The sequence below is a fragment of the Bos grunniens genome, chromosome 28 (assembly GCF_055505025.1).
Source record: "Bos grunniens cultivar Pamir isolate PY7600 chromosome 28, Bosgru_T2T1.0, whole genome shotgun sequence".
Taxonomy (NCBI): Eukaryota; Metazoa; Chordata; class Mammalia; order Artiodactyla; family Bovidae; genus Bos; species Bos grunniens.
Genome location: NC_141192.1, coordinates 2,785,770 through 2,808,994, shown reverse-complemented (window position 1 = coordinate 2,808,994; position 23,225 = coordinate 2,785,770). Strand labels below are relative to the sequence as shown.

At 47.3% G+C, this 23,225-nt stretch overlaps 1 protein-coding gene across 1 annotated transcript; it reads right to left on the bottom strand.

The window, feature by feature from the left end:
- Positions 1–16,832: 16,832 nt before the first annotated feature.
- Positions 16,833–21,104, bottom strand: FAM170B (family with sequence similarity 170 member B). The gene is made up of 2 exons (XM_086381610.1): positions 20,898–21,104; positions 16,833–18,021 (listed from the first exon to the last, which is right to left on the bottom strand). Exons 1-2 carry the CDS (start codon positions 21,007–21,009, stop codon positions 17,264–17,266), a joined length of 870 nt encoding a protein of 289 aa, XP_086237736.1. The 5' UTR covers positions 21,010–21,104; the 3' UTR covers positions 16,833–17,263.
- Between the last annotated feature and the right edge of the window lie 2,121 nt (positions 21,105–23,225).

The window sequence follows — 23,225 nt, the reverse complement described above, 5'->3', positions numbered from 1 at the left end:
GCCCCCCGCCCCCCACTCCTCCCCCGACCCCGCCGCCGCGCAGCCCGCCCCGCGCCTGCCCCACGCCCGGCTCCGGCCCCCGCCCCTCCGGCCGCCTGCCCCCACGCCCGGCCAGGGCTTCTGGGCTGACGGCGAGGGCGAGGCCCCGCCGGCGATCCTCTACCAAAACCTGCAGGAGGCTCATTTCACCACTCCCATTTCGCAGATGTGAACACTGAGGTTCTGGGAGGCAATGGATCGGATACAGGGCATGCGTAGCTGCAATGATATTGGAGGTCAGTTTGCATCACAGGCCAGTTATTGCTACGGGGACGGTGTCTGGGAGCTTGGGTGAAAGATGGGGTGGGGGGCAACTACCAAATGCGGGGACTTCCTGGACCTAAGGCTAACCTGTTGCCCAGCGAACCTCCTGTAGTCTCTACACAGAGACCTTTGGGAGCCAAGGAGCAGCTGAATTCGAATGCGGGTGGGGGATGCCATGCATGGGGATGCTTGGAAAATGGAGAAGGTTCACACACGTAAGTTCAGAGTGTGCGGACACTATAAACTGTGATGACCGCTTAGGGTGCCCCCAGCCACAGACATTGGCTAGATACTCTGCAGCATGTCACTAAGCCCTGCCACTGTGAGACCCTGGGACAGCTCCTCAACCTCCATGCGCCTCAGTTTCCTCCATCTGTACAACGGGGAGATGGGCATGTCCCTCACTGGGTGCTTAAGAAGATCAAGTGAGACAGTTCCAGTTAAGGCATTGTACCTGGTACCCGGGGCAGTGAATGTCACCTGTCTTTACTATTATTGCTGCAGATAAGGAAGCAGAGGCAGGGAGATGAAAGGGCTGTTCCTGGTCACACAGCCAGGATGTGGTGAGAAGGCCATTCAGCCCTTCTCACCCTGAGTCAGTGCCTGATCTCTTCCCCATGCTTCTAAATTTGGGGCCAGAGCCTGACTAATGTGTTAGTCCAGCACTTCTGGAGCAAAGAAAGTGTGTGTTAGATATGTTTTGCATGTGTCTGTCAAAGGAGGGCTTTGTGGGGTTCCAGAAAAGGTGGACCCTAATTTGGAGTGGGGTCCCTGAAGGAAGAAGAGAACATGGCCCCTGTCTCCTTCCCTCTAAAAGCAGTGAATGAGGGTGGGGAAGGCATGAGATAGAGGTGGTACTGCCCACTGGCTGCTTTTAGCCCCAGGTCATGTCCCAGAGGACAAGTCCACCCTGCAGCCCAGGCCAGTGGGTGCACAGCACTTGTGATGTCTCCAAATGCCCGGTATTCCCTGGGGTCCTAAGGCCAAGAGTCCATAGGACTCTTCTAGCTGAGGACTCTCACAAGGAGCAGGGCTCTGCAGGGACTTGGCTGACCGTCCAGGCAGCCTGATGGGAAGGAGCAGCCCCACCTCTTTTCACCAGGTGGTGACAGAGTTGAGGAGTCCATGGGGAACTGGCTGCAAGGTTGCTGGGTCTGATGCCAAGGACAAGAAGTGAGGGCAAGAACTGGTGTCAAACAGGATCCTACAACCCAGGAATACAGACATTTCTGGGAGACTTCCAGACCAGAGCTGGGAAACCACTTTGCATATATAAGCAACTAAACCTCACACCCCACCCCTGTGAGGTCCCAGGGTCCATTTTACAGGTTAGTAAGCTTAGGCTCAGAGAGGTCTCCTATCCAGGACTCTTGGGCCACAGAGTGTCTGGATGGAGAACTTGGATTCTGACTATGGAAGACAGTGCTTGGTGAGACAGGGGAAAGGATGCCAGAGGAGGAATGCTGATTCTGAAAGCTGACCAGTATCCCACCCTGGGTACCACTTGTGGGTCCCTGGGCAACATAACCTCTCTGAACCTCATTGTCCAGACGATGGTGACATATGTAAAGTGGCATGTTGGCATGACCGCACGTGGGCAGGAAGCTAAGGAAGTGGCAGGACTGTGTGGTGTCCTCTGAGACCTCCCACCTCAACCTTTGTGCTTGCGATTTACTCCCTGTTGGGGGAAAGTAGAAAGAGCCCTTTACACAGGTGGGGCACACTCAGGGGAGCCAATTATCGCTTTAGTATCATTTCTAAATATCATTTCCTGCAGAAGTGAGCAGATATTCAATCCAAAATCAGACTTAAGGGTCCACCCTTTGCCTCGCCCTCTCTTTGTCAAAATTGATGTTCTGCTGGAGATTTAGGGGCTGAAAAGTGCTTTTCTTATAGTTCTGTGACACCTAACAGTATTCTCTTTTCAGTATTCTCTTTGCAGCTATCTCTCTCAGTCCTTTTCAGCTTCTGAAATAATCTACCAGAATATCTCGACCTTTGCTGCAGACATAGGAACAGGGAAACACACCCAGTCTCCAGGGCAGACACCATCAATGACCCAGATGAGATTCAGGATTTCAGTTATCCTGGATACATAGCAAAGGCCTTCCCGATACTTCCCTTCCCCTTGCTGCTGCTGCCTGCTAACTCACTCACAACCTTAAGACAATTTGAAAATTCTCCACCAACTTATTTGTCCAACTCCTGGCTCCATCAGGTCTGACTGTGTTCTGAATTAGAAAAATAATACAATCCAATTATTTTTAAAAGTTATCTCTTCTAAAAATCCCCCTGTCTGGGGTTTCTGGATGAGTGTTCAGACTGTTCTGAAGTTGATCCAGATCCCTGAGGACACTAAGCTATGCTGAGGCCCTATTCAACTAGTCCTGAATCTATACCAGTCACTACTGAAAGAATCTTAGAAATCCAAGTGCCCTTAAAATAAATTACGTGGCAGGCTACGAAGTGGAGGTCTCCTTTTCTTCTTCTGTTATTCAGTTGTCTGCTAAAGCCTGGTCTGAGATGAAAGAGGATGGCATGGTTTTCTAATCAGCTTGACTTTGTGTATAGCAAGTATATTCTTAAGCTAAAAGCACCAAGGAAAATTAAACACCCCCATCTAAGGTGCTCAGCGGATTTCTGTGTTGCTTTTTCAGTCTGGATTTATACAAGTAATTTTTAAGATCTCCTCCTTCCTGCTGTTCACAGGCATTTTGGAGCCAAAAGCACTTAGTTGCATGCTTGAATTATCACCAACGGGGAGTGAACATAGACTTTGGACAAAAGAGGTTTCAGCTGTGACTGATGAGAGAGAGGATAGGAAAGAAGAGGTAGTGGTTACAGAGGACGCGTCTATCCAATCAGAAGAAGAAGAAGTCATGAGCCAGCAAGGGTGGAATTTAGACAGAAATTGCAGCATCTTTCCCCTGCACAAACAGGGAAGGGGTGGGGAATGCACTGGTTTTTCCCTAAAGGTAAGGAGATGTGAAGCTATAAGGCTGACAATACAGCTGGATAGAAAGAGCTTCTCCAAACCAAGCTGTAAGATATAAATTCAGGCCATTCCTTGACCTTAGCAGCAATTGTTAGCTTGGTTGTCAGACTCTGCAGGCTGGCTGGATGCAGGAAGAAAAAAAAAAAAAAATGGCCCCTAGGTTCTAGAACTGGAGAAGGAAATGGCAACCCACTCCAGTGTTCTTGCCAGGAGAATCCCAGGAACAGAGGAGCCTGATGGGCTGTCGTCTTTGGGGTCGCACAGAGTCAGACACGACTGAAGCGACTTAGCAGCAGCAGCAGCAGTATATTCTAGAAGGCTCCAGACAGAAGAGATTGGAATGAAGGCAGGTTTAGGAACTGGATAGGTCATCTATATCACTGATCACAACAGAGGCCATGCCTGCTTCCTCTTCCTCATCTTGCTGGAAACCTCGACAGTGAAAGCAGCCCTTGAAATGAACCTCAGACACGACTGAGCGACTTCACTTTCACTTTTCACTTTCATGCATTGGGGAAGGAAATGGCAACCCACTCCAGTGTTCTTGCCTGGAGAATCCCAGGGAAGGGGGAGCCTGGTGGGCTGCTGTCTCTGGGGTTGCACAGAGTCGGACACGACTGAGGCGACTTAGCAGCAGCAGCAGCAGTATCCTGGGAGAGTTCCACCAGCAGAGGGTAAGGGACTGTTCCAGAGCAGGAAACAGATTACCAAAGCACAGTGACTGAAGGACATAGGAGGGGCATCAGCATTTCTGCTTCAGGAGACAAGGGTTCAATCTGTGGTCAAGGAACTAAGATCCCACATGTTACCAGCCAAAGATATTAAAAGTAATAATAACAAATTAAAAGACACAGACATTTCAAGTCTTGCAGGTGGCTCCTGAGAGCTTAATAGACCAGTTGTATCTGGGGGGTGAGATGTGGACTGAGGTACAGGCAGGAACAAAGCCCTAGAGGCCCCCGAATGCCAGATCCAGGAGTTGGTACTTCATCCCAACGATGGTGGGTGATGTCAGTGAAGGAGGGGAGATGTCACAAGGCTCCTCCAGGCATCTCACAGAGAGGGCACCACCGGGTTTGGGAGCAGGGACTTCACTGAGTCTAATATGTCCAGTGTTATTGACAGTAATCCAAGGGAAGTGTTGAATTTTAGAGTCTGTGACTCACGACGAGGGTACAGAAAAAGGAACGACAACTGACTCATCCTCAAGCCAATAGGAGATGCCTTGGAACCAGTGTCACTGTCCAGGATCTGAGACAGGGGAGGGCTGAGGCTGAGCCCTAGAAGCGCATTCTCGCGTGGTACCCAGTGCATGGCGGACCCTCAGTAAACCTTTTGGCGGTGCACGGGTGCACTAGTAAATGGAGAAAGGAAGCTGTTTCTCGGGCTCCCATAACAAAGTGCCACAAACTGAGGGACCTAAAGCACAGAAATAAATTGTTCTGACCGTTCTGGAAGCTAAAAACCTGAGATCAAGGTCTCAGCAAGTTTGCTTTCCACTGGAGCTTCTCTCCTCGGCTTGTGTATGGGTGTTTCCCCACTGTGTCTTCACCTGCTCTTTCTTCTCTGTGTGTCTGGGTCCTAATCTTCTCCTCTTATAAGGGCACCAGTTATATGGGATTAGAGCCCAGCCTAATGACCTTATTTTAATTTAACCACTTCCTTAAAGGGCCCATTTCCAAATACAGTCACTTTCTGTCTGAGAGAGATTCAATTCAACCCATAATAGTAGGGAAGAAGGGAGGAGGAGGGAAGAAGAAGGCAGACAAAGAAGGAGCAGATAAAGGGAGCTAAGAAATAGAGATGGGGGTAGGGAGCCAGGAGACTGAAGACTCAGTCACCAAGGTCAGCTAGCAAGGAGAGGGATGGCTAATCCCAAAACAAAGTAACAAAAGAACCAAGAAAATCGCTTACCCTAACCTGGAACTGAAAAGCGGAGAGTCTAGCAGAAGATCCCTCTTTCCTCTCACACATTCAGATGTCCGTGAGTAGCAGCCTTTTTCACTGGTGTTCAGTGGCTTTACGATGCTGTGTTAGTCTCTGCTGCCCAGCAAAGTGAAGCAGCAATGTGTGCACACATATCCCCTCTTTGTACCACAGAGCACTGGGTGGAATTCCCTGTGCTAAAGAACAGGCGTTCATTAATTTTCTATTTTATACGTGTGTGTGTGTGAAGTTGCTCAGTTGTGTCCGACTCTTTGTGACCCCATGGACTGGAGCCTACCAGGCTCCTCTGTCCATGGGATTTTCGAGGCAAGAGTACTGGAGTGGGTTGCCATCTCCTCCAGGGAATCTTCCTGACCCAGGGATCAAACCCCGGTCTCCTGCATTGTAGGCAGACCCTTTACCATCTGAGCCACCAGGGAAGCCTATATATATGGGCTTCCCTGGTGGCTCAGACGATAAGAGAATCTGCCTGCCAATGCAGGAGGCCTGGGTTCAATCCTTGGTTTGGGAAGATCCCCTGGAGGAGGAAATGCTGTATATATGTCATTCCTAATCTGCCAGTTCATCTCACTTCACTTTTCCCACTTGGTGTCCATACATTTGTTCTAAATAGCAGCCTTTCTTGGACCACACAATCCAGAGCTAGGAGCAGCTTTCATACCGGCACCCACCCGCTTCAGTGCTCCATCAGCCCCGCTTTGATGAACCCATCCTGGTCTCCTTGCTCCACCTTCACTGTGTGCTGTGGGCGCTTATTACTTTGTGTTTAATCAAACAAGGATGGATCAGTGCTCAAGGCTGGCAGAGCCTGTCCTTGGAGAAACAGCCTTCAGTGGGCAGCATGGACCCCCTAGGGGTTTTTGGAAATGTGTGGAACAGTTCTGATTGTCACAATGATTTGAGGGGTGAATGCACAACTAACGTTCAGAGACCATGATGTGAAAGCCCTAGATTGCAGTGGGCAGTCCTGCAAGGGAAATAACAGTGCCCACAAAATGCCAATCATGCCCACGTTAGAAATGAGAGTGGTGGGAGGCCACTGACTCAGGCAAGAGAAGGCTTCTGGGGTTTGTAGGAAGAGTGTGCACAAGATTCGGTCATGTGCAAGTACAAACCGGCTGTTGATTGTCTTCCATCAGCTACAGGTCAGTATGCTGCTCTCGGACTAGGCATCTCCAAGCCGAGTCTCTCACCGCCAGTCTGGCTTTTCTCTCTGCTTCTGCAGAGGAGTGCTGAGTCCAGCTCTCAGCTCCCCTGGGCCAGGAAAATCAGAGACAGGACTGCTCAGCTGCCTCCCAAACACTGGCCCAAATAGAGCCAGGGCTGGTCAAAAGGGAAGCCTGGCTGATAGCTCAGCCTCCATCACAGCCAGGCCAGGTTGCTGCTCCCAACCTTCCTGGCTAGATGAGGACAAGATGCAGGAAGCTAGTGTTTTGTGCAGTATCCAGAGTAACCTCTTTTTGAGTGAGAAAACGTCCCACTCACTCCCCTAAGAGCACACACACATGTACCCCACTCCACACACGGATGGATGAGAGATGAGACATCTTCGGGGTATGTTTCCCTCTCCCTGGTACCCACCCACCCCTCCACAGATGAGTTATGAGATCTGGTCCTAACTCTTCTCCATGGTCACTCCCTAACTCCATTTCCATTCCCTCAGGGGCTTCCTCTATAGCTAACTAATGAATTAATTCATGCAAAAGGCTTAAATTAGTATGTGAGTTTTCCAAGGATATTATTAAAATAGAGAAGGACAAGTCTTGAGTCAGTGAATGACTCTCCGATGATGAAATTGCTGAACCATTAATTGCCTGAAGAGAAGATTGTGGGGACAAAGGAGCGAGCTCTCTAGAGGACAAAACAAACCCTTTCCCGTCTTTATAATGATAGCCTTTGTTTTAGAAGTTCAGAGTCCCAGTCTTATCTCAGTTTGGGATATCTGGACTAATTGCCTCGTCAGGGAGGTGCTGGGTTTCTCTCCTCTTAAGACTCTGCTTGAAGAGGTACTACCTGTTCCAGGAAGCCTTCCAAGTCCCGAAGACTGAGTTAGTTCCCCTCTTCAGAGCTCCCACACTTTCCTATACAAACCTCTACACACAGCATCGTAAATGTGCCTACTGGACTCTCTGATCCCCAAGACCAGACACTGGCCATCCATCATCTCTGTGTCCTTCCTGCTTGAGCCCAGGCCCTGGCTGCGGAGGAAGCAGTGGGTGAGTGTCTGTGGAATAAGTGAGGGGTGTTCCACATGAGTGCTCCTTGGTTTCATTTCTCAATCAGGGTTCCAGGGCTCCTCCTGCTCCCTAATGGAATTTTTAAAACTTTAGGGCAAAAATTTAAAGCACATGGATTTTCTGCTTACACACTTTATAAACATTTTGTGGCACATGATTTCTGTGCCCTTGTTTGCATGTAGGTTGGCAACCGGGATGCCCTTAGATGATACAGCTTTACATACTGTCCACACTGGGAGATTGTGTCATCTTACTATGCTGCAGTTAGGACCCATCAGCCCCAGAAGAATCTGTCTTGCGTTCAATCCCATACTCACTTAGGAGGCAACTTGGTTTTGCAAGCACCAGGCTCAACAGTGACATAAAACTAATGTTGTCAATTTGAGTTTTATTGCTGATGCAATTGCTTTGTATTTAATGTATAAATTTGTTTTTATTTTAGAGTTATCAAGGAACTATAAACTAGAATATTTGTTATTTAGGTCATTGTGTAAGCAGCAAAGAGTAAGTCAATGTGGGCTGGGTAAGAATGTTCTTGGCGTTTGAAAGAATAGTATTCAGGTTTGAAAAAATAGTCCTGTCAGTAATTCTCTCTCTCTCTTCCTAAGATGATGGTAACTGGCACTTCAGTTCCTGGGTGTGCTCTGGGAGAGGCTGCAGGAAGTCCAGCAACAAAGCATCAGTAAGCCCCAACAAGCCCATTAGAGCATCATTAATGGACCTTCTTGCTAGGTCCTTGTGCTCCACCCCAGCCAGGCACAGCACAGCCCAGCACACACATACATACACACCCAGTCACACTCGTGCATGCCCACGCACACACACGCATGTGTACACACACATGCTCTTGTCACCGTGGCATTTTCATGAACTTCTTGCTCCATCTTCCCTACAGCTCAGCATGCCCTGGTGCTCATCAGCCCTGTCCCAGCTCATTTCTAGGGGGGGCCTTCCGGTCTATCTCCCTGAAAGGGGGAGCAGTAGAGGCTTAGAGTAGAAAGGAAGGGAACATACCGGATTCTCTTACCCAACCTCCAGGCCACCACGTACTCACATGCCAGAAGCCCTGCAACCCCAGCCCAAAGCACTCTGCATGCTCAGGACCGGGAAGCCACTCTGTTTTGCCAAAAGCCAACCTCTGGGTTTCAAATGCCTTCATGCCACTCCAGGTATATAACTCAACAAGCACTGATTGAGCGCTCACTGTGGGCTCTCTCCTGAAGACCTGGGACCCAGAGGGCTCCCCTCCAGAAACACGGGCCTACATGCTTGGCTCTGGCCCTTGTTCTTCAGCATCTGTAGTCATTTGTCAGGGCTGCCTTGACAAGACACTCAGACTGGGGGGCTTGGCCAGCAGACATGTATCATCTCCCAGTTTTGGAGGACAAGTTCAAGATCAAAGCATCTGCAGGGTTGTGTCTTCTGAAGCCTGCCTCCTTGGCTTGCAGTTGGCTGTCTTCTCCCCGTGTCTTCACGTGGTCTTTCTTCTGTGTATATCCGTGTCCTAATCTCCTCCTTTTATAAAGACATCAATCACAATGGATTAGGTCCCGTGCTAATAATGATCTCATTTTACTTACTTCTTTAAAGATCTTATCTCCAAATAAGATCGCATTCTGAGATTCTAGACTTTGACCTTGAAATTTGGGAGCGAAGGACACAACTCAACCCAGGACAACATCCATAAGTGAACACCTCAGAGACTCCCATGGAAAAGTCAGTCAGGACTCCACCGTCTGTGATGGACCCTCATCCTCTCCCACCAGCCTCATACCCGGACCACCTTGGTGCTGTCACATCCCCCTGTCAATGCATCCTCCTTAGCATCTGCCATTTCTCTCTTCCCTCTTCTCTCTCCCTTCTCCAACTTCATTTTTCCTTCATCCTGCAGCAATGCCTATGCACCCCACTCCAGTCCTCTTGCCTGGAAAATCCCATGGATGGAGGAGCCTGGTGGGCTGTGGTCCATGGGGTCGCGAAGAGTCGGACGCGACTGAGCGACTTCCCTTTCACTTTTCACTTTCACGTTTTGGAGAAGGAGGTGGCAACCCAGTCCAGTGTTCTTGCCTGGAGAATCCCAGGGACGGGGGAGCCTTGTGAGCTGCCATATTTAGGGTCGCACAGAGTCAGACATGACTGAAGCAACTTGCTGCTGCTGCAATGCCTTCCCCTTCTTTCCCAGCAGAGCCCCCCTTTCGTGATCGTGTTCTCTTCCCAGTGTTGCTATCTTTCACCCTTTCTCTCAGTTGACCTCCCACCAGTTTTCTCGCAAGATCTCCCTCTCACTCACAGCTCTCAACCTTTATCAGAAATGAGGACACACCACAAAAAGAACTTTGCAATTTAACTCTCTTGCGTTGGCTGAGTTCTCATTCATTATAATGTGCTCTTCAAATCAAAGCTAATTCAATTCAGAAGAGCCAAAGTTTAAGATGTCAAGAGCTGGGCTTTGCAAAGTGTGGTCTGTAGACCACAAATGTGGAGGCTGAAAGTCCCTTGTGTCACTTCTGACCTCAGGTTATGTTTGATTAAATGTTTTATTGCCTTTTTATTATAAAATCCATACTTCCTCAAATAGAAAACAAAGAATAATGTTACATGTTACAGGGAAACTAAAATTTATTGACAATTATCAACTGGAAATAATCACTGATATTTCATTACACCTGCAGTATTTCCATGAATTTCTATTTATCTAGTAAATGGACAATTTTCCATGTTATTTCCTAATTAGTCACATCTAATACACACAAAATTTTTGATATCCATTTTGTCTCAATCTTTCAGTTACGTCTTTTTTTAATTTATTTGAGCTTCCAAGGTAAATATATCCTTTTTCTAAAAAAAGAACAGAATTTTCTGTCCATTATATATAACATTTCTGTTTCATGTTTTATTAAATTGGCTGTAACTTTCAGAACAATGTTAAATAAAAATTGTGATAAATTACATATTCTACCTGATTTCATGATCCAATGGATGTTGGCAATTTGATCTCTGGTTCCTCTGCCTTTTCTAAATCCAGTTTGAACATTTAGAAGTTCACAGTTCATGTACTGTTGAAGCCTGGCTTGGAGAATTTTGAGTGTTACTTTATTAGTGTGTGAGATGAATGCAATTGTGCAGTAGTGTGAACTTTCTTTGGCATTGCCTTTCTTTGGGATTGGAATGAAATCTGACCTTTTCCAGTCCTCTTCATGGGAAATAGATGGGGAAACAGTGGAAACAGTGTCAGACTTTATTTTTCTGGGCTCCAAAATCACTACAGATGGTGACTGCAGCCATGAAATTAAAAGACGCTTACTCCTTGGAAGGAAAGTTATGACCAACCTAGACAGCATATTCAAAAGCAGACACATTATTTGCCAACAAAGGTTCATCTAGTCAAGGCTATGGTTTTTCCTGTGGTCATGTATGGATGAGAGTTGGACTGTGAAGAAGGCTGAGCGCCGAAGAATTGATGCTTTTGAACTGTGGTGTTGGAGAAGACTCTTGAGAGTCCCTTGGACTGCAAGGAGATTCAACCAGTCCATTCTGAAGGAGATCAGCCCTGGGATTTCTTTGGAGGGAATGATGCTAAAGCTGAAACTCCAGTACTTTGGCCACCTCATGTGAAGAGTTGACTCATTGGAAAAGACTCTGATGCTGGGAGGGATTGGAGGCAGGAGGAGAAGGGGACGACAGAGGATGAGATGGCTGGATGGCATCACTGACTCGATGGACACGAGTCTGAGTGAACTCTGGGAGTTGGTGATGGACAGGGAGGCCTGGCGTGCTGCGATTCATGGAGTCGCAAAGAGTCAGACATGACTGAGCAACTGATCTGATCTGATCTGAGACACTGCTGAGTTTTCCAAATTTGCTGGCATATTGAGTGCAGCACTTCCACAGCATCATCTTTTAGGATCTGAAATAGCTCAACTGGAATTCCATCACCTTCACTAGCTTTGTTCATAGTAATGTTTCCTAAGGCCCTCTTAACTTCGCATTCCCAGGATGTCTGGCTCTAGGTGAGTGATCACACCACTGTGGTTATCTGGGTCATGAAGATCTTTTTTGTATAGTTCTTCTTTGTATTCTTGCCACCTCTTTGTATTATCTTCTGCTTTTACTAGGTCCATACCATTTCTGTCCTTTATTGAGCCCATCTTTCATGAAATGTTCCCTTGGTATCTCTAATTTTCTTGAAGAGATCGCTAGTCTTTCCCATTCCATTATTTTCCTCTATTTCTTTTCATTGACCACTGAGGAAGGCTTTCTTATCTCTTCTTGCTATTCTTTGGAACTCTGCATTCAAATGGGTATACTTAGCAACTGAAAAACCACAGCAATCATATGAAGAAATTTTCTATCCTCAATTCAAAAAATAATATAGGAATTATTGGTGTATTTGTTATTTTTAATTACTATATAATTTGCATACTATAAAATTCAGGTTTTTAAAGCATAAAATGCAGTGGTTTATAGGATATTCACAAAGTTGTGTAATCACCACTGCTAGCTAGTCCAAGAATGCTTTCATCACCCCAAGAAGAAACCCCAAATCCATTAGCAATCACTCCCCATTCCTCCTCTTCCCTTGAATCCCAAGCAATCATCAATCTGCTTTCCATCACTATAAATTTGCCTGTTTGGAGATTTCACATAAATAGAACAATGTGTTTGTAGCCTTTTGTGTCTAGCTTCTTTCACTTACAGTATCTTCAAGGTTCATCCCTGTCCTAGAATAAATTGGTACTGAATTCTTTTTATGGCTGAATAATTGTGTTTAGCCATTCATCACTAGATGGTTATTTTCACTTTTGCCATGAATATTCATGTGCAAGTTTTTGCGCGGACATTTGTTTTCAATTATCAGAACTCTGGGCCATATGCTAACTTTATTTTTAGCTTTTTGAGGAACTGCCAGAATATTTTCTGAAGTGGCTGCATCATCTTACATTCCTACCAGCAATGTATGAGGTTCCAATTTCTCCACATCCTCACCAGTGCTTCTTTTTATATCTTTATCTTTATTTTTATTATAGGCAGGTCACTGTAGTTTTGGCTTGCATTTCTCTAAAGACGAATGATTTGAGTATATTTTCATATGTTTATTAGTCATTTGTATATCTCCTTTGAAGAAATGCTTTTCAAATTTTTCCCGTTTTTTAACTGGGATGCTTGTTTTTGATTGAGTTATAAGAATCTTTATGTAGGCCGTTCCCGCCTCCGTACGGCCCTCGCCGCCGCGCCCGCAACCAGCACTATGCCAGCGGCCGGCTCCGAGCCGTCGCGCCCGCCGTCACCGCCCGGCGTGCAGGAGCAGAGCGCCGAGTCGCGGCCAAATTAAAAAAAAAAAAAAAAGAATCTTTATGTACTTTGTATAGTTCTAGATCTTTATCAGATATGTGTTCAACTATGTCTCCCATTTTGTGGATTTGTGGATTGTTTTTCACTTTCTTAATAATATTTTATGAACACAAAAGTTTTTAACTTTCATGAAGTCCAATTCATGTATTTTTTGTTTGCTTGTGCCTTTGGTGTCATATCTAAGAGAAATCACTACTTAATGCAAGATCATGAAGATTTACACCTCTGTTTCCCTCTACAAATTTTATAGTTTTAGCTCTTACATTTAGATCTTTTTTATTTTAACTTTTATGTATGGTGTGAGGTACCATACCAACTTCACTCTTTGCGTAGTTATTCAGTTGTTTCGGCTGAAAAGATTATTCTTTCTCCGGCTGAATTATCTAGGCACCATAGGTGAAAAACAATTGACAATAAATATATGGGTTTTTTAATTTTTTAAATATATACTGAGACTATCATAAGATCCTTCTTTCCATATGAAGTATTGTTAGATTTAATTCTGTCTTTACAGTCGTGAGATGACCCAAACTCATGTCTTGGTGAATTGCTCTTTTCACACTATAAATTTGATTTGAGATCATTTTGTGTTTCTAAGTGAGATCAATATATTTTTCACTCTTTCAGCGCCATCTTTGTCAGGCTTTGTTATCACATTTCTGTAAATTTCGTAAAACAAATTCCATTTGTTTTTATAGTCTGGGGAAATAAAGGGTGTAAAGTGGTTCAAGATTTAAGACGTTTGAGATCCCACAACCCTCTGGAAAGGTTCCCCTTCCTCACCCTGATCCTTGTCTTATTTGGTGGGGGTCCCAGGCCTCTACAAAATGATAAGTTTAAATCACAAATGAATACTTACCTGAGCTGAGTTTAAGGTACGTTTTAAAAATAAGTCATTATCTTAAGAAAAATTTTGTCCCATCCTTCCTTCATCCGTGTCAGCTAAAATTATCCCCTACATTAGAAATGTGTTTCCCCAAGGTTCTTGTCATCTTTTGCTTGTCCTGAACACCCTGATCTCCAGCTGCTACTATTTAATCCAAAGAAAATACAACCTGTGGAGTTGACATGTTTGCTTTTATAAATACCTTGCATCTGTCTTTATGTTAAAATGTGGCTTCTCCGTGTGATGGTGAAAGTGCAGGCTCTGGAGCCAGGCTGCCTAGTGTGAAAACTGATTCCGCCGTGCACCAGCCCTATGACCTTGGCAAGGTCTCAGCTTACTCACCTGTAGGACGGGACTAATCATAGGACCTACGCCTCACTGGATGGTGGAGAGTATTACATGACTTTATATTCGTAATGTGTTTAGAACAATGCTTGGCCCTTAGAATATCTGTGTTTAACACAAAAATACACTTGTCTTTTAAAGGCTGAAATTCCAGAGCTTAGATGCTATGCCTCATTTTATTTCCTTTGCAATTAACTTCTAAATAGGAAAGTTCTCCTCCTTGCCAGTGCTCGCTCTGGCTCAGCTTCTTCCTCCCAGGCTGTCCTTGGATTCTGCCTGCTCACTGCTGCTGCTTCGTCACTCAGTCGTGTCCGGCTCTGCCTGACCCCATGGACTACAGCCCGCCAGGTTCCTCTGTCCATGGGATTTTCTAGGCAAGAGTACTGGGGTGGGTTGCCATGCCCTCTTCCAGGGAATTTTCCCGATCCAGGGATTGAACCTGGGTATCCTGCATTGCTGGTAGGTTCTTTACAGCTGAGCCACCAGGGAAGTCCACCTGCCTACTAGACTCCCTCAAACACCACATAGTTCTTCTGATAAAAGCTTGACAAAGTTTGAACCATTGTCCCTTCCCTTTTTTTCTTCCTGGTTATCCACCAACCTCTTTCAAAGTGGATTGAGAAAGTCTGTGCCCCTGCCACATCTTGAAAATGGTGCTGAGATATCATTCCCATGGTGGACATCTGTTCCAAAATGATCCCATGGCTCCTGCTGCACTGGGACCGGTAGAGAAGGCATGTAACACTAGGCCACATAAAGCACCATAGTAACCACACATGCATGCTGCTGCTCCTGCTGCTAAGTCGCTTCAGTCGTGTCCGACTCTGTGCAACCCCAGAGACGGCAGCCCACCAGGCTCCGCCATCCCTGGGATTCTCCAGGCAAGAACACTGGAGTGGGTTGCCATTTCCTTCTCCAAAGCATGAAAGTGAAAAGTGAAAGTGAAGTCGCTCAGTCATGTCCGACTCTTAGCGACCCCATGGACTACAGCCTACCAGGCTCCTCCGTCCATGAAGTTTTCCAGGCAAGAGTACTGGAGTGGGGTGCCATTGCCTTCTCTGCCACACATGCACAGATGACCACAAATCTACCTCCATCTCTAACATTCTTCCAAGCCCAGGGTCCTTCTAACTAGCTCCCTTCCAAAGGTTTCTATCACAGACAGCTTATTCAAAAGTGGGCTCATGGGCATCCCAGCAAACCTTGTCCCTTGGTGTTCCAAAATAGAACCTACACTCACCAACCACGCAGGTGAAAAAGCACAAAACTTGGAAGTCATTGTGGACAATTTCCTCTCACCACCCTCATCAAACACTTACCCAAACCTGTGATTCCCATCTCCTGAGTCTCGTGAACTCACATGAGAGCCTCCAATTCTTCAACCACACCCCTTTGTCACCAGTGATGTGGTCTCATCCATTCCTGACCCTGCTCACCAGAGAGATCTTTCACAGAGGCCAACCTGATTTGCTTAAAATTCCTCAAGAGCTCCTTGCAGTTTCCGGAGGAAAAAAAATTAATCTCTATCATTTTGGCTCCCAAGCCTTACCTGACCTGACTGCCCATGTGCCTATGCCAGAGGACATGAAGGGACTGTCCTCAGGGGCTGGTCTCTGTATCTGGCCAGATCCAGTCTCCTCTCACTTACCCAACTCCTCTTTTCTCATTTTTCTGGCGTTCTCAGCCTCCCCTCTCCTCTGCATCATTCCTGCTAGCGTATCAACTTTCTCTCTCCCCATCTTTGCCTTTTTGCAGTTTCCTTTTGTTCAGCTAAACTACCATTGCTTTCCTTCTTAGACAAACTTGCTAGCAGAGCTGTCTGATGTTTGTGTCCAGTGTTTTGTGTGTGTGTGTGTGTGTGTGTGTGTGTTCACTACTGCTCCATGCCCGTCTGGCTTGTGCCCCCCTCAGCCCCCAACACTGCTATCCTATAGCCATCAGCACCCCACTCCAGTGCTCTTGCCTGGAAAATCCCATGGGCGGAGGGAGCCTGGTAGGCTGCAGTCCATGGGGTCGCTAAGAGTCGGACATGACTGAGCGGCTTCACTTTCACTTTTCACTTTCATGCATTGGAGAAGGAAATGGCAACCCACTCCAGTGTTCTTGCCTGGAGAATCCCAGGGATGGCAGAGCCTGGTGGGCTTCTGTCTATGGGGTCACACAGAGTCGGACATGACTGAAGCAACTTAGCAGTAGCAGCAGCAGCAGTAGCAGTCTCCATGTACAAATGATAGGAAATGCTCTAGTCTCAGCTCAATACCACTTGCTCTCACTATTAACAAGGCTCACCCACTCCTAGAAACTGTCTTTTTTAGTTTTGTTGATCTGAAGAAAACTCCTGGTCTCACTAATTCTACCTGTCCTCCAAATCTTTGTGAGCATCAACCTCTTTGGACAGTTTTCTCTTTCTTCATCAACCAGCATGAGCTTGGGAGCCTTCCCCTGGGAGCCCTCCCCTTCCCTTTGCAATTGCCTGCCCTAGCTGCCTCTCACTGAGAGCTGGAGTGCATGCCCATCAGCATGCCCAACACACAGCGGGCACCGAGTATTTTCTTGAAAGAACACGTGAAAGGGCAGAGGCAAATTTCACAGCAGTATTTAAAACAGTTGGCGTAGCTGAGCTCAGGCTCAGCAGGACTTAGTCAGCCCCACCTCTACCCTGGGAACCTGCCATTCTCAAGATGTCTGTGCCAGTGGGTAACCTGCAGAAATGGCAGCATCCTGTGGGTCCAACCCAATAACATGATTCACTCCATTAGCCATTGCCTTAAACTTTGGGTTATTCAAGTTTAATTCCAATAAAATAAGCTATAGAATTAGGGCCTATGATGAGTTCCTAACAATGAAAAAATAGGGCTGAAATTTTGTTTGTAGTTGTCTCTCCTGCGAGTCATGACCTGCTTGACCCGCCAGCAAAAATAGAAATCCCGGTGGCCACAAGCTTGCGGGCTTTCAGGCCTTGCACCCACTGTAAGAAACACTTGATTCACAGTTTGAAATGGATTCTGGTTGAAAGGCTGTGCCCTTTGGGAGGGTGACTTCCCCGACGTCTTCACGGCCCTCCCAGCTCTACACTCCGCTCGCCTCCTTCCCCGGCCCTCTTCCTTTCTCCCTGCCCTGGTGGCTCTGGTCCTGATGGCCGGGAAAGGAGCGACCGAGGTGCCGGAGGTGAGGACAGGGCAGGGCACATACCTCCGGCTAATGCTTCTGCGACTGTGACTGTGACGAAGGCACCTTGACGCGGGGCCTTGGACATTTGCTGCTGTCCGAAGCACTCTCTTGCTCCTCCTCTGGCTCTTGTTCCTGCCCTTGGTCCCGGGCCCTCCTTCTCTCCAGCATCTCCTCGAAAAAGATCTGGCAGCTGAAGCCCTCCTGGATGCCATACTGGGCGTGCTCCAGCAGTGCCTCCAGGGTGGGGAAGACCCGGCAGCAGGCCACGCACCGCAGCCCGCAGTTGGTGGTGACCAGCCAGTCCGGGGTGTCCCGCAGCTCCTGCAGGCAGCACTCCAGGGGCGCCAGCAGCTCCGCGTCCTCTGGCTCTGAGCTGGTGTTGTTCTTGCTGGCTTCCAGTTCCCAGCGCAGGTCCGTATTGGAAGCCATCTCAAAGGAGGAGCCTTTCCGCCTCTGCCTCCTGATGAACTCGGCTTCGCGGATGCGGGGCTGTCGGGTGACGGGCTCGAAGCCACTGTCGGTCTCCCAGGCCACGGCCACACCCTGCACAGTCTTCACGTGGGTGTAGAAGGCACACATGCTCTGCTGGGCAGCATCCTGGTCCCCATAAGTGCAGGAATGGCAAGACTGGTACTGGGAATAGGACTGGTACTCAGAGGATGACTGGGATGATGGCGAGCTGCTCCAGCTCAACATCCCCCGACCCTTGCCCGAGAAGTAGACGTTCTCCACGTGGGGGATGGCTGGGGCTGGCCGTGGAGACAGCTGTTCTCTCTTCACGGGCCCTGGGAAGTGGAAGGACATTTTCATAAGTGCCACAACTACTTCAGGTCTCTGAAAGGATGCAAGCTCTGGGGGCCCCAGGCAGGTACTTTTCCTCTCCGTGCCTGTTTCCCCATAAATTAAGGATGATATACTTTCCTTTTGGGATGATGATAAGGATCAAACGTAGAGATGTAGCTGCACCTTATGGATGCGATGACAAAGATCAAATAGTGTATGAATGTAGTATCTAAGCCCTTGACTAAACCCCAAAGGCCACCACCTGAATACAGATTGTGGGACACCCATCCATACAGCACAGTCTTCTTCATTGATAAGAAGGAATGAGCTACTGTAGCATGCCAAACATTGATAAGTCCCTAAGGCAAAAATACACAGACAACCCAGATAATCATGATGGTGTGACCACTCATCCAGAGCCAGATATCCTGGAATGTGAAGTCAAGTGGGCCTTAGAAAGCATCACTACGAACAAAGCTAGTGGAGGTGATGGAATTCCAGTTGAGCTATTTCAAATCCTGAAAGATGATGCTGTGAAAGTGCTGCACTCAATATGCCAGCAAATTTGGAAAACTCAGCAGTGGCCACAGGACTGAAAAAGGTCAGTTTTCATTCCAATCCCAAAGAAAGGCAATGCCAAAGAATGCTCAAACTACCGCACAATTGCACTCATCTCACACGCTAGTAAAGTAATGCTCAAAATTCTCCAAGCCAGGCTTCAGCAATATGTGAACCGTGAACTTCCTGATGTTCAAGCTGGTTTTAGAAAAAGCAGAGGAACCAGAGATCAAATTGCCAACATCCGCTGGATCATGGAAAAAGCAAGAGAGTTCCAGAAAAGCATCTATTTCTGCTTTATTGACTATGCCAAAGCCTTTGACTGTGTGGATCACAATAAACTGTCAAAAATTCTGAAAGAGATGGGAATACCACACCACCTGACCTGCCTCTTGAGAAATCTGTATGCAGGTCAGGAAGCAACAGTTAGAACTGGACATGGAACAACAGACTGGTTCCAAATAGGAAAAGGAGTACGTCAAGGCTGTGTATTGTCACCCTGCTTATTTAACTTATATGCAGAGTACATCATGAGAAACACTGGACTGGAAGAAACACAAGCTGGAATCAAGATTGCCGGGAGAAATCTCAATAACCTCAGATATGCAGATGACACCACCCTTATGGCAGAAAGTGAAGAGGAACTCAAAAGCCTCTTGATGAAAGTGAAGGTGGAGAGTGAAAAAGTTGGCTTAAAGCTCAACATTCAGAAAACGAAGATCATGGCATCTGGTCCCATCACTTCATGGGAAATAGATGGGGAAACAGTGGAAACAGTGTCAGACTATTTTTTGGGGCTCCAAAATCACTGCAGATGGTGACTGCAGCCATGAAATTAAAAGACGCTTACTCCTTGGAAGGAAAGTTATGACCAACCTAGACAGCATATTCAAAAGCAGAGACATTACTTTGCCAACAAAGGTCCATCTAGTCAAGGCTATGGTTTTTCCAGTGGTCATGTATGGATGTGAGAGTTGGACTGTGAAGAAGGCTGAGCACCGAAGAATTGATGCTTTTGAACTGTGGTGTTGGAGAAGACTCTTGAGAGTCCCTTGGACTGCAAGGAGATCCAACCAGTCCATTCTGAAGGAGATCAGTCCTGGGATTTCTTTGGAGGGAATGATGCTGAAGCTGAAACTCCAGTACTTTGGCCACCTCATGCGAAGAGTTGACTCATTGGAAAAGACTCTGATGCTGGGAGGGATTGGAGGCAGGAGGAGAAGGGGACGACAGAGGATGAGATGGCTGGATGGCATCACTGACTCAATGGACATGAGTCTGAGTGAACTCCAGGAGTTGGTGATGGACAGGGAGGCCTGGCGTGCTACGATTCATGGGGTCAAGAAGAGTTGGACACAACTGAGCGACTGAATTGAACTGAAGGCATTCTGCTAAATGAAAGAACTTAGGGTGAAAAGGTCATAGAGTATTTGATTCCACTTAGATGACATTCTAGAAAAGGCAAAACTGTAGGGAGAGAGAACAGAACAGGGGTTACCTGGAGCTAAAGGCAGCAGGAGAACTGACTGCAAAGGGTCACTAGAATCTTTGGAAGGTGATAAACAGATTCTGCATCATGGTACTGATAGTGGTTAAACAAATGTGTACCTGCAAAAATTCTTCAAACTGTACACAGAACTGATGTGGTTTGTATTTGTGAATCACAGCTCAATAAAGCCTGAGAGGGGGAGGGCTTTGGCCAGACCAGTCAGCCCTACCTTCCTCCTGGCATCTGGGGGACGTGTCTCATCGTCCTCCAGGAGAATCTCACACTTTCCTTGAAACCCTCACTGGATCTCATCACCATATAAACACTAAGTGCTTGTCATATTTTAACTCTTTCAGTGTTCAAAAAACCCTAAGAAATTGCATTGTTCTGATTTTTGACAAGTTAGAAAACTGAAGCGCAGAGCATTGACATGATTGATAGAGTGGGTACCAGTCACTTGGCCCGAAGATGGTGTGACCCTTGGGCGCTGCCCACGGTCACTTCAAAATGATGTTACGGATTAACTTTCATCCATTTATTATAAAGGAACTTTTTATATCACTGCTGAAATCACAGAACTGACACCTCAATTCTGTTTCTTTCAAAGCAAGTTAAAAGATATGACTACCATTTTAGGACGTCATCCTCATACCTCCTGAAATCCCCTTGTGTACGCACAACAGCAGCCCCGGTAAACCCATCATCCATGTTTATGGCCAACGCAGGACTTTGGTGACAACGCCGAGGGGTGAGCCGGTGCCTTCCCTTCCCCTTCCCCCAGGAGCCCGCCCTGTCAAGGACACCCCAGCGACCCCCTTCCTTTCGACCGACCTGTCTGGCGCGCTTGTACGCTCTCCTCCGTGGACTCCGGGCTGGCCAGGCTGAGGGTGGCCTGGTCCGTGGGTGACTGTTCTCCCCTTCGGTCTGTGAAGCGCTGCTTCATGATGACCCGAGCGCCCGGAGCACAGAGCTCCAGCTGTTGGGTGCGAGTGGGCTCGGCTGGTGCTAAAGCCTCCCCTGGCCTCAGTCCCAGTGGCTGCTAGGTACCCGTGGTCACTAGGCTCCTGGCTTTATTCTGTGACCTCATCAGTGACTTTGATCTGTTCTGTGACCCGTGGCCAGGACACAGCCCCAGCCAGGCTGCCAGGAGAGGCTGCCCACCAGGATCCCATCCCCTCCAGGACCTTCCCTGCTTTGTGTGTTGTCAGAGACGCAAACATACAGTGCGCACGCACACACACACACACACACACGTACATACACAGAGACACAAATGCCTAAAAGCACACATGCAGACACTTTTACACACGTGAACACACGTACATTCATGCTGACACACGCAACCACTCAGGCACACATACACTCAAACATACATGAACACTCAGACACACACACACACACACATACACAGAGACACAAATGCCTAAAAGCACACATGCAGACACTTTTACACACGTGAACACATATACATTCATGCTGACACACGCAACCATTCAGGCACACATACACTCAAACATACATGAACACTCAGACACACACACACACACACACACACACATACACAGAGACACAAATGCCTAAAAGCACACACGCAGACACTTTTACAGACATGAACACACGTACATTCATGCTGACACACACAACCGCTCAGGCACACATACACTCAAACATACATGAACACTCAGACACACACACACACATACACAGAGACACAAATGCCTAAAATCACACATGCAGAAACTTACCCACATGAACATACATACTCATGCTGACACACACAACCACTCAGGCACACATACACTCAAACGTACATGAACACTCAGACACACACACACACAAATTCAGAACACGGTCGCTTAACCGCACACACGCTCGCGTACATACGATCATCACCCAACCTCAAGCTGGGCCGACCTTGAACTGTGGCCGCGGCAGGGGGCCGGAGCCTTGCCGCCTCCTCACTGCTTCAGAGGCCCCACCGCTGTCTCGTTAGGGCTTTTGGTGCTCCGCGGCCTGGGGACCCAGGTGCCTGCTCACGTCTCCCCGCTCTCTGCTTACCCTCGCTCAGGTCTGGGGACTCAAGCACACCAGGGATGCTCCTGCCCCTGGGCTTTGCATTTACCCTTCCTGCTGCCAGGAGTGCCCACCCCTAGGCCCCACATGGCTCACTCTTGTCTGCAGTCTCTGAAACGACTCCTGTCCGAGCCACCTGGAATCCATTCCCCTCAGACTCTATGACGTGTGCATGTACAGGCATAACCACTTCCCAGCATTCATCTGCTGCTGCTTAAATGTCAGCTCCATGAGGAGAGAGACGTCATTCATTCATGTCCCCCATCATATCTCCAGCATCTAGTAGAATACATTGACACATTCACAAGGATTCCAGAGATTATTGTCAAATTAATGAATAAATAGTGGGTGAACACGGCGGACATGTATTTGGATGGACCGACAAGGGCAAGTCTGTCTAGCAGAGTTGCCTTCTCTCTGTACCTCAGATCCCTGCAGCCCCAAGGCAGGCTGGCTCTCATCCCACAACTCTGAGTCCCCTCCTGCTTCTCCACCTGCACAAACCTCACTCCAAGCTCAGTCGCTCTGGCACCTGTTCCAGCTTGCCCTCTCTCTCTGCTCCAGGATGTCCTGAGCACACTTCCCCCAAAACATTTCTCCCCATATCCCCCCAACCCCTGCTCAGTCTCACCAACTCAATTCCTCTGGATCCCAAATTCTCAACAGCTCAGAAGATAATTGGTTGAAAATAATCCCAAAGCAACACAACCACCGCAGCACACGCAGCACCTAGGAATACTCTCCTCTCCAGAACCAGAAGCCACCATGTAAAGGGAAATGCCACAGAGCTTTACTGAGAGATGGAGAGTCACACTCGCACCTATAAAGAGGCAGAGCTCCCTGGCAGGAAGAGGAAACACTGTAAGTGTAGTCTTTCTCCCTTAATAAATCAAGAGACTTGCCTTATAAAAATAAACAGTAAGAGCACAAAAATCCAATTGATCAATGGAAGACAAAAGCAGTCCAGGAAAAGATCATGTTATGTGTTAATATTTGAATTTTTAAGAGATAAAGTAAATAAAGGTCTAGGAGGAAAAAAAAAGACTCGGTCAATAAATGATGCTGAACATTTTTATTCACTTTTAA

Bases quoted from the DNA above. Each gene is read 5' to 3' on its own strand.
- FAM170B (XM_086381610.1), bottom strand. From the start codon at position 21,009: ATGAAGCAGCGCTTCACAGACCGAAGGGGAGAACAGTCACCCACGGAC. The intron at 18,022-20,897 runs GTCGGTCGAAAG...TCCACTTCCCAG, and splicing joins CGTACAAGCGCGCCAGACAG to GGCCCGTGAAGAGAGAACAG.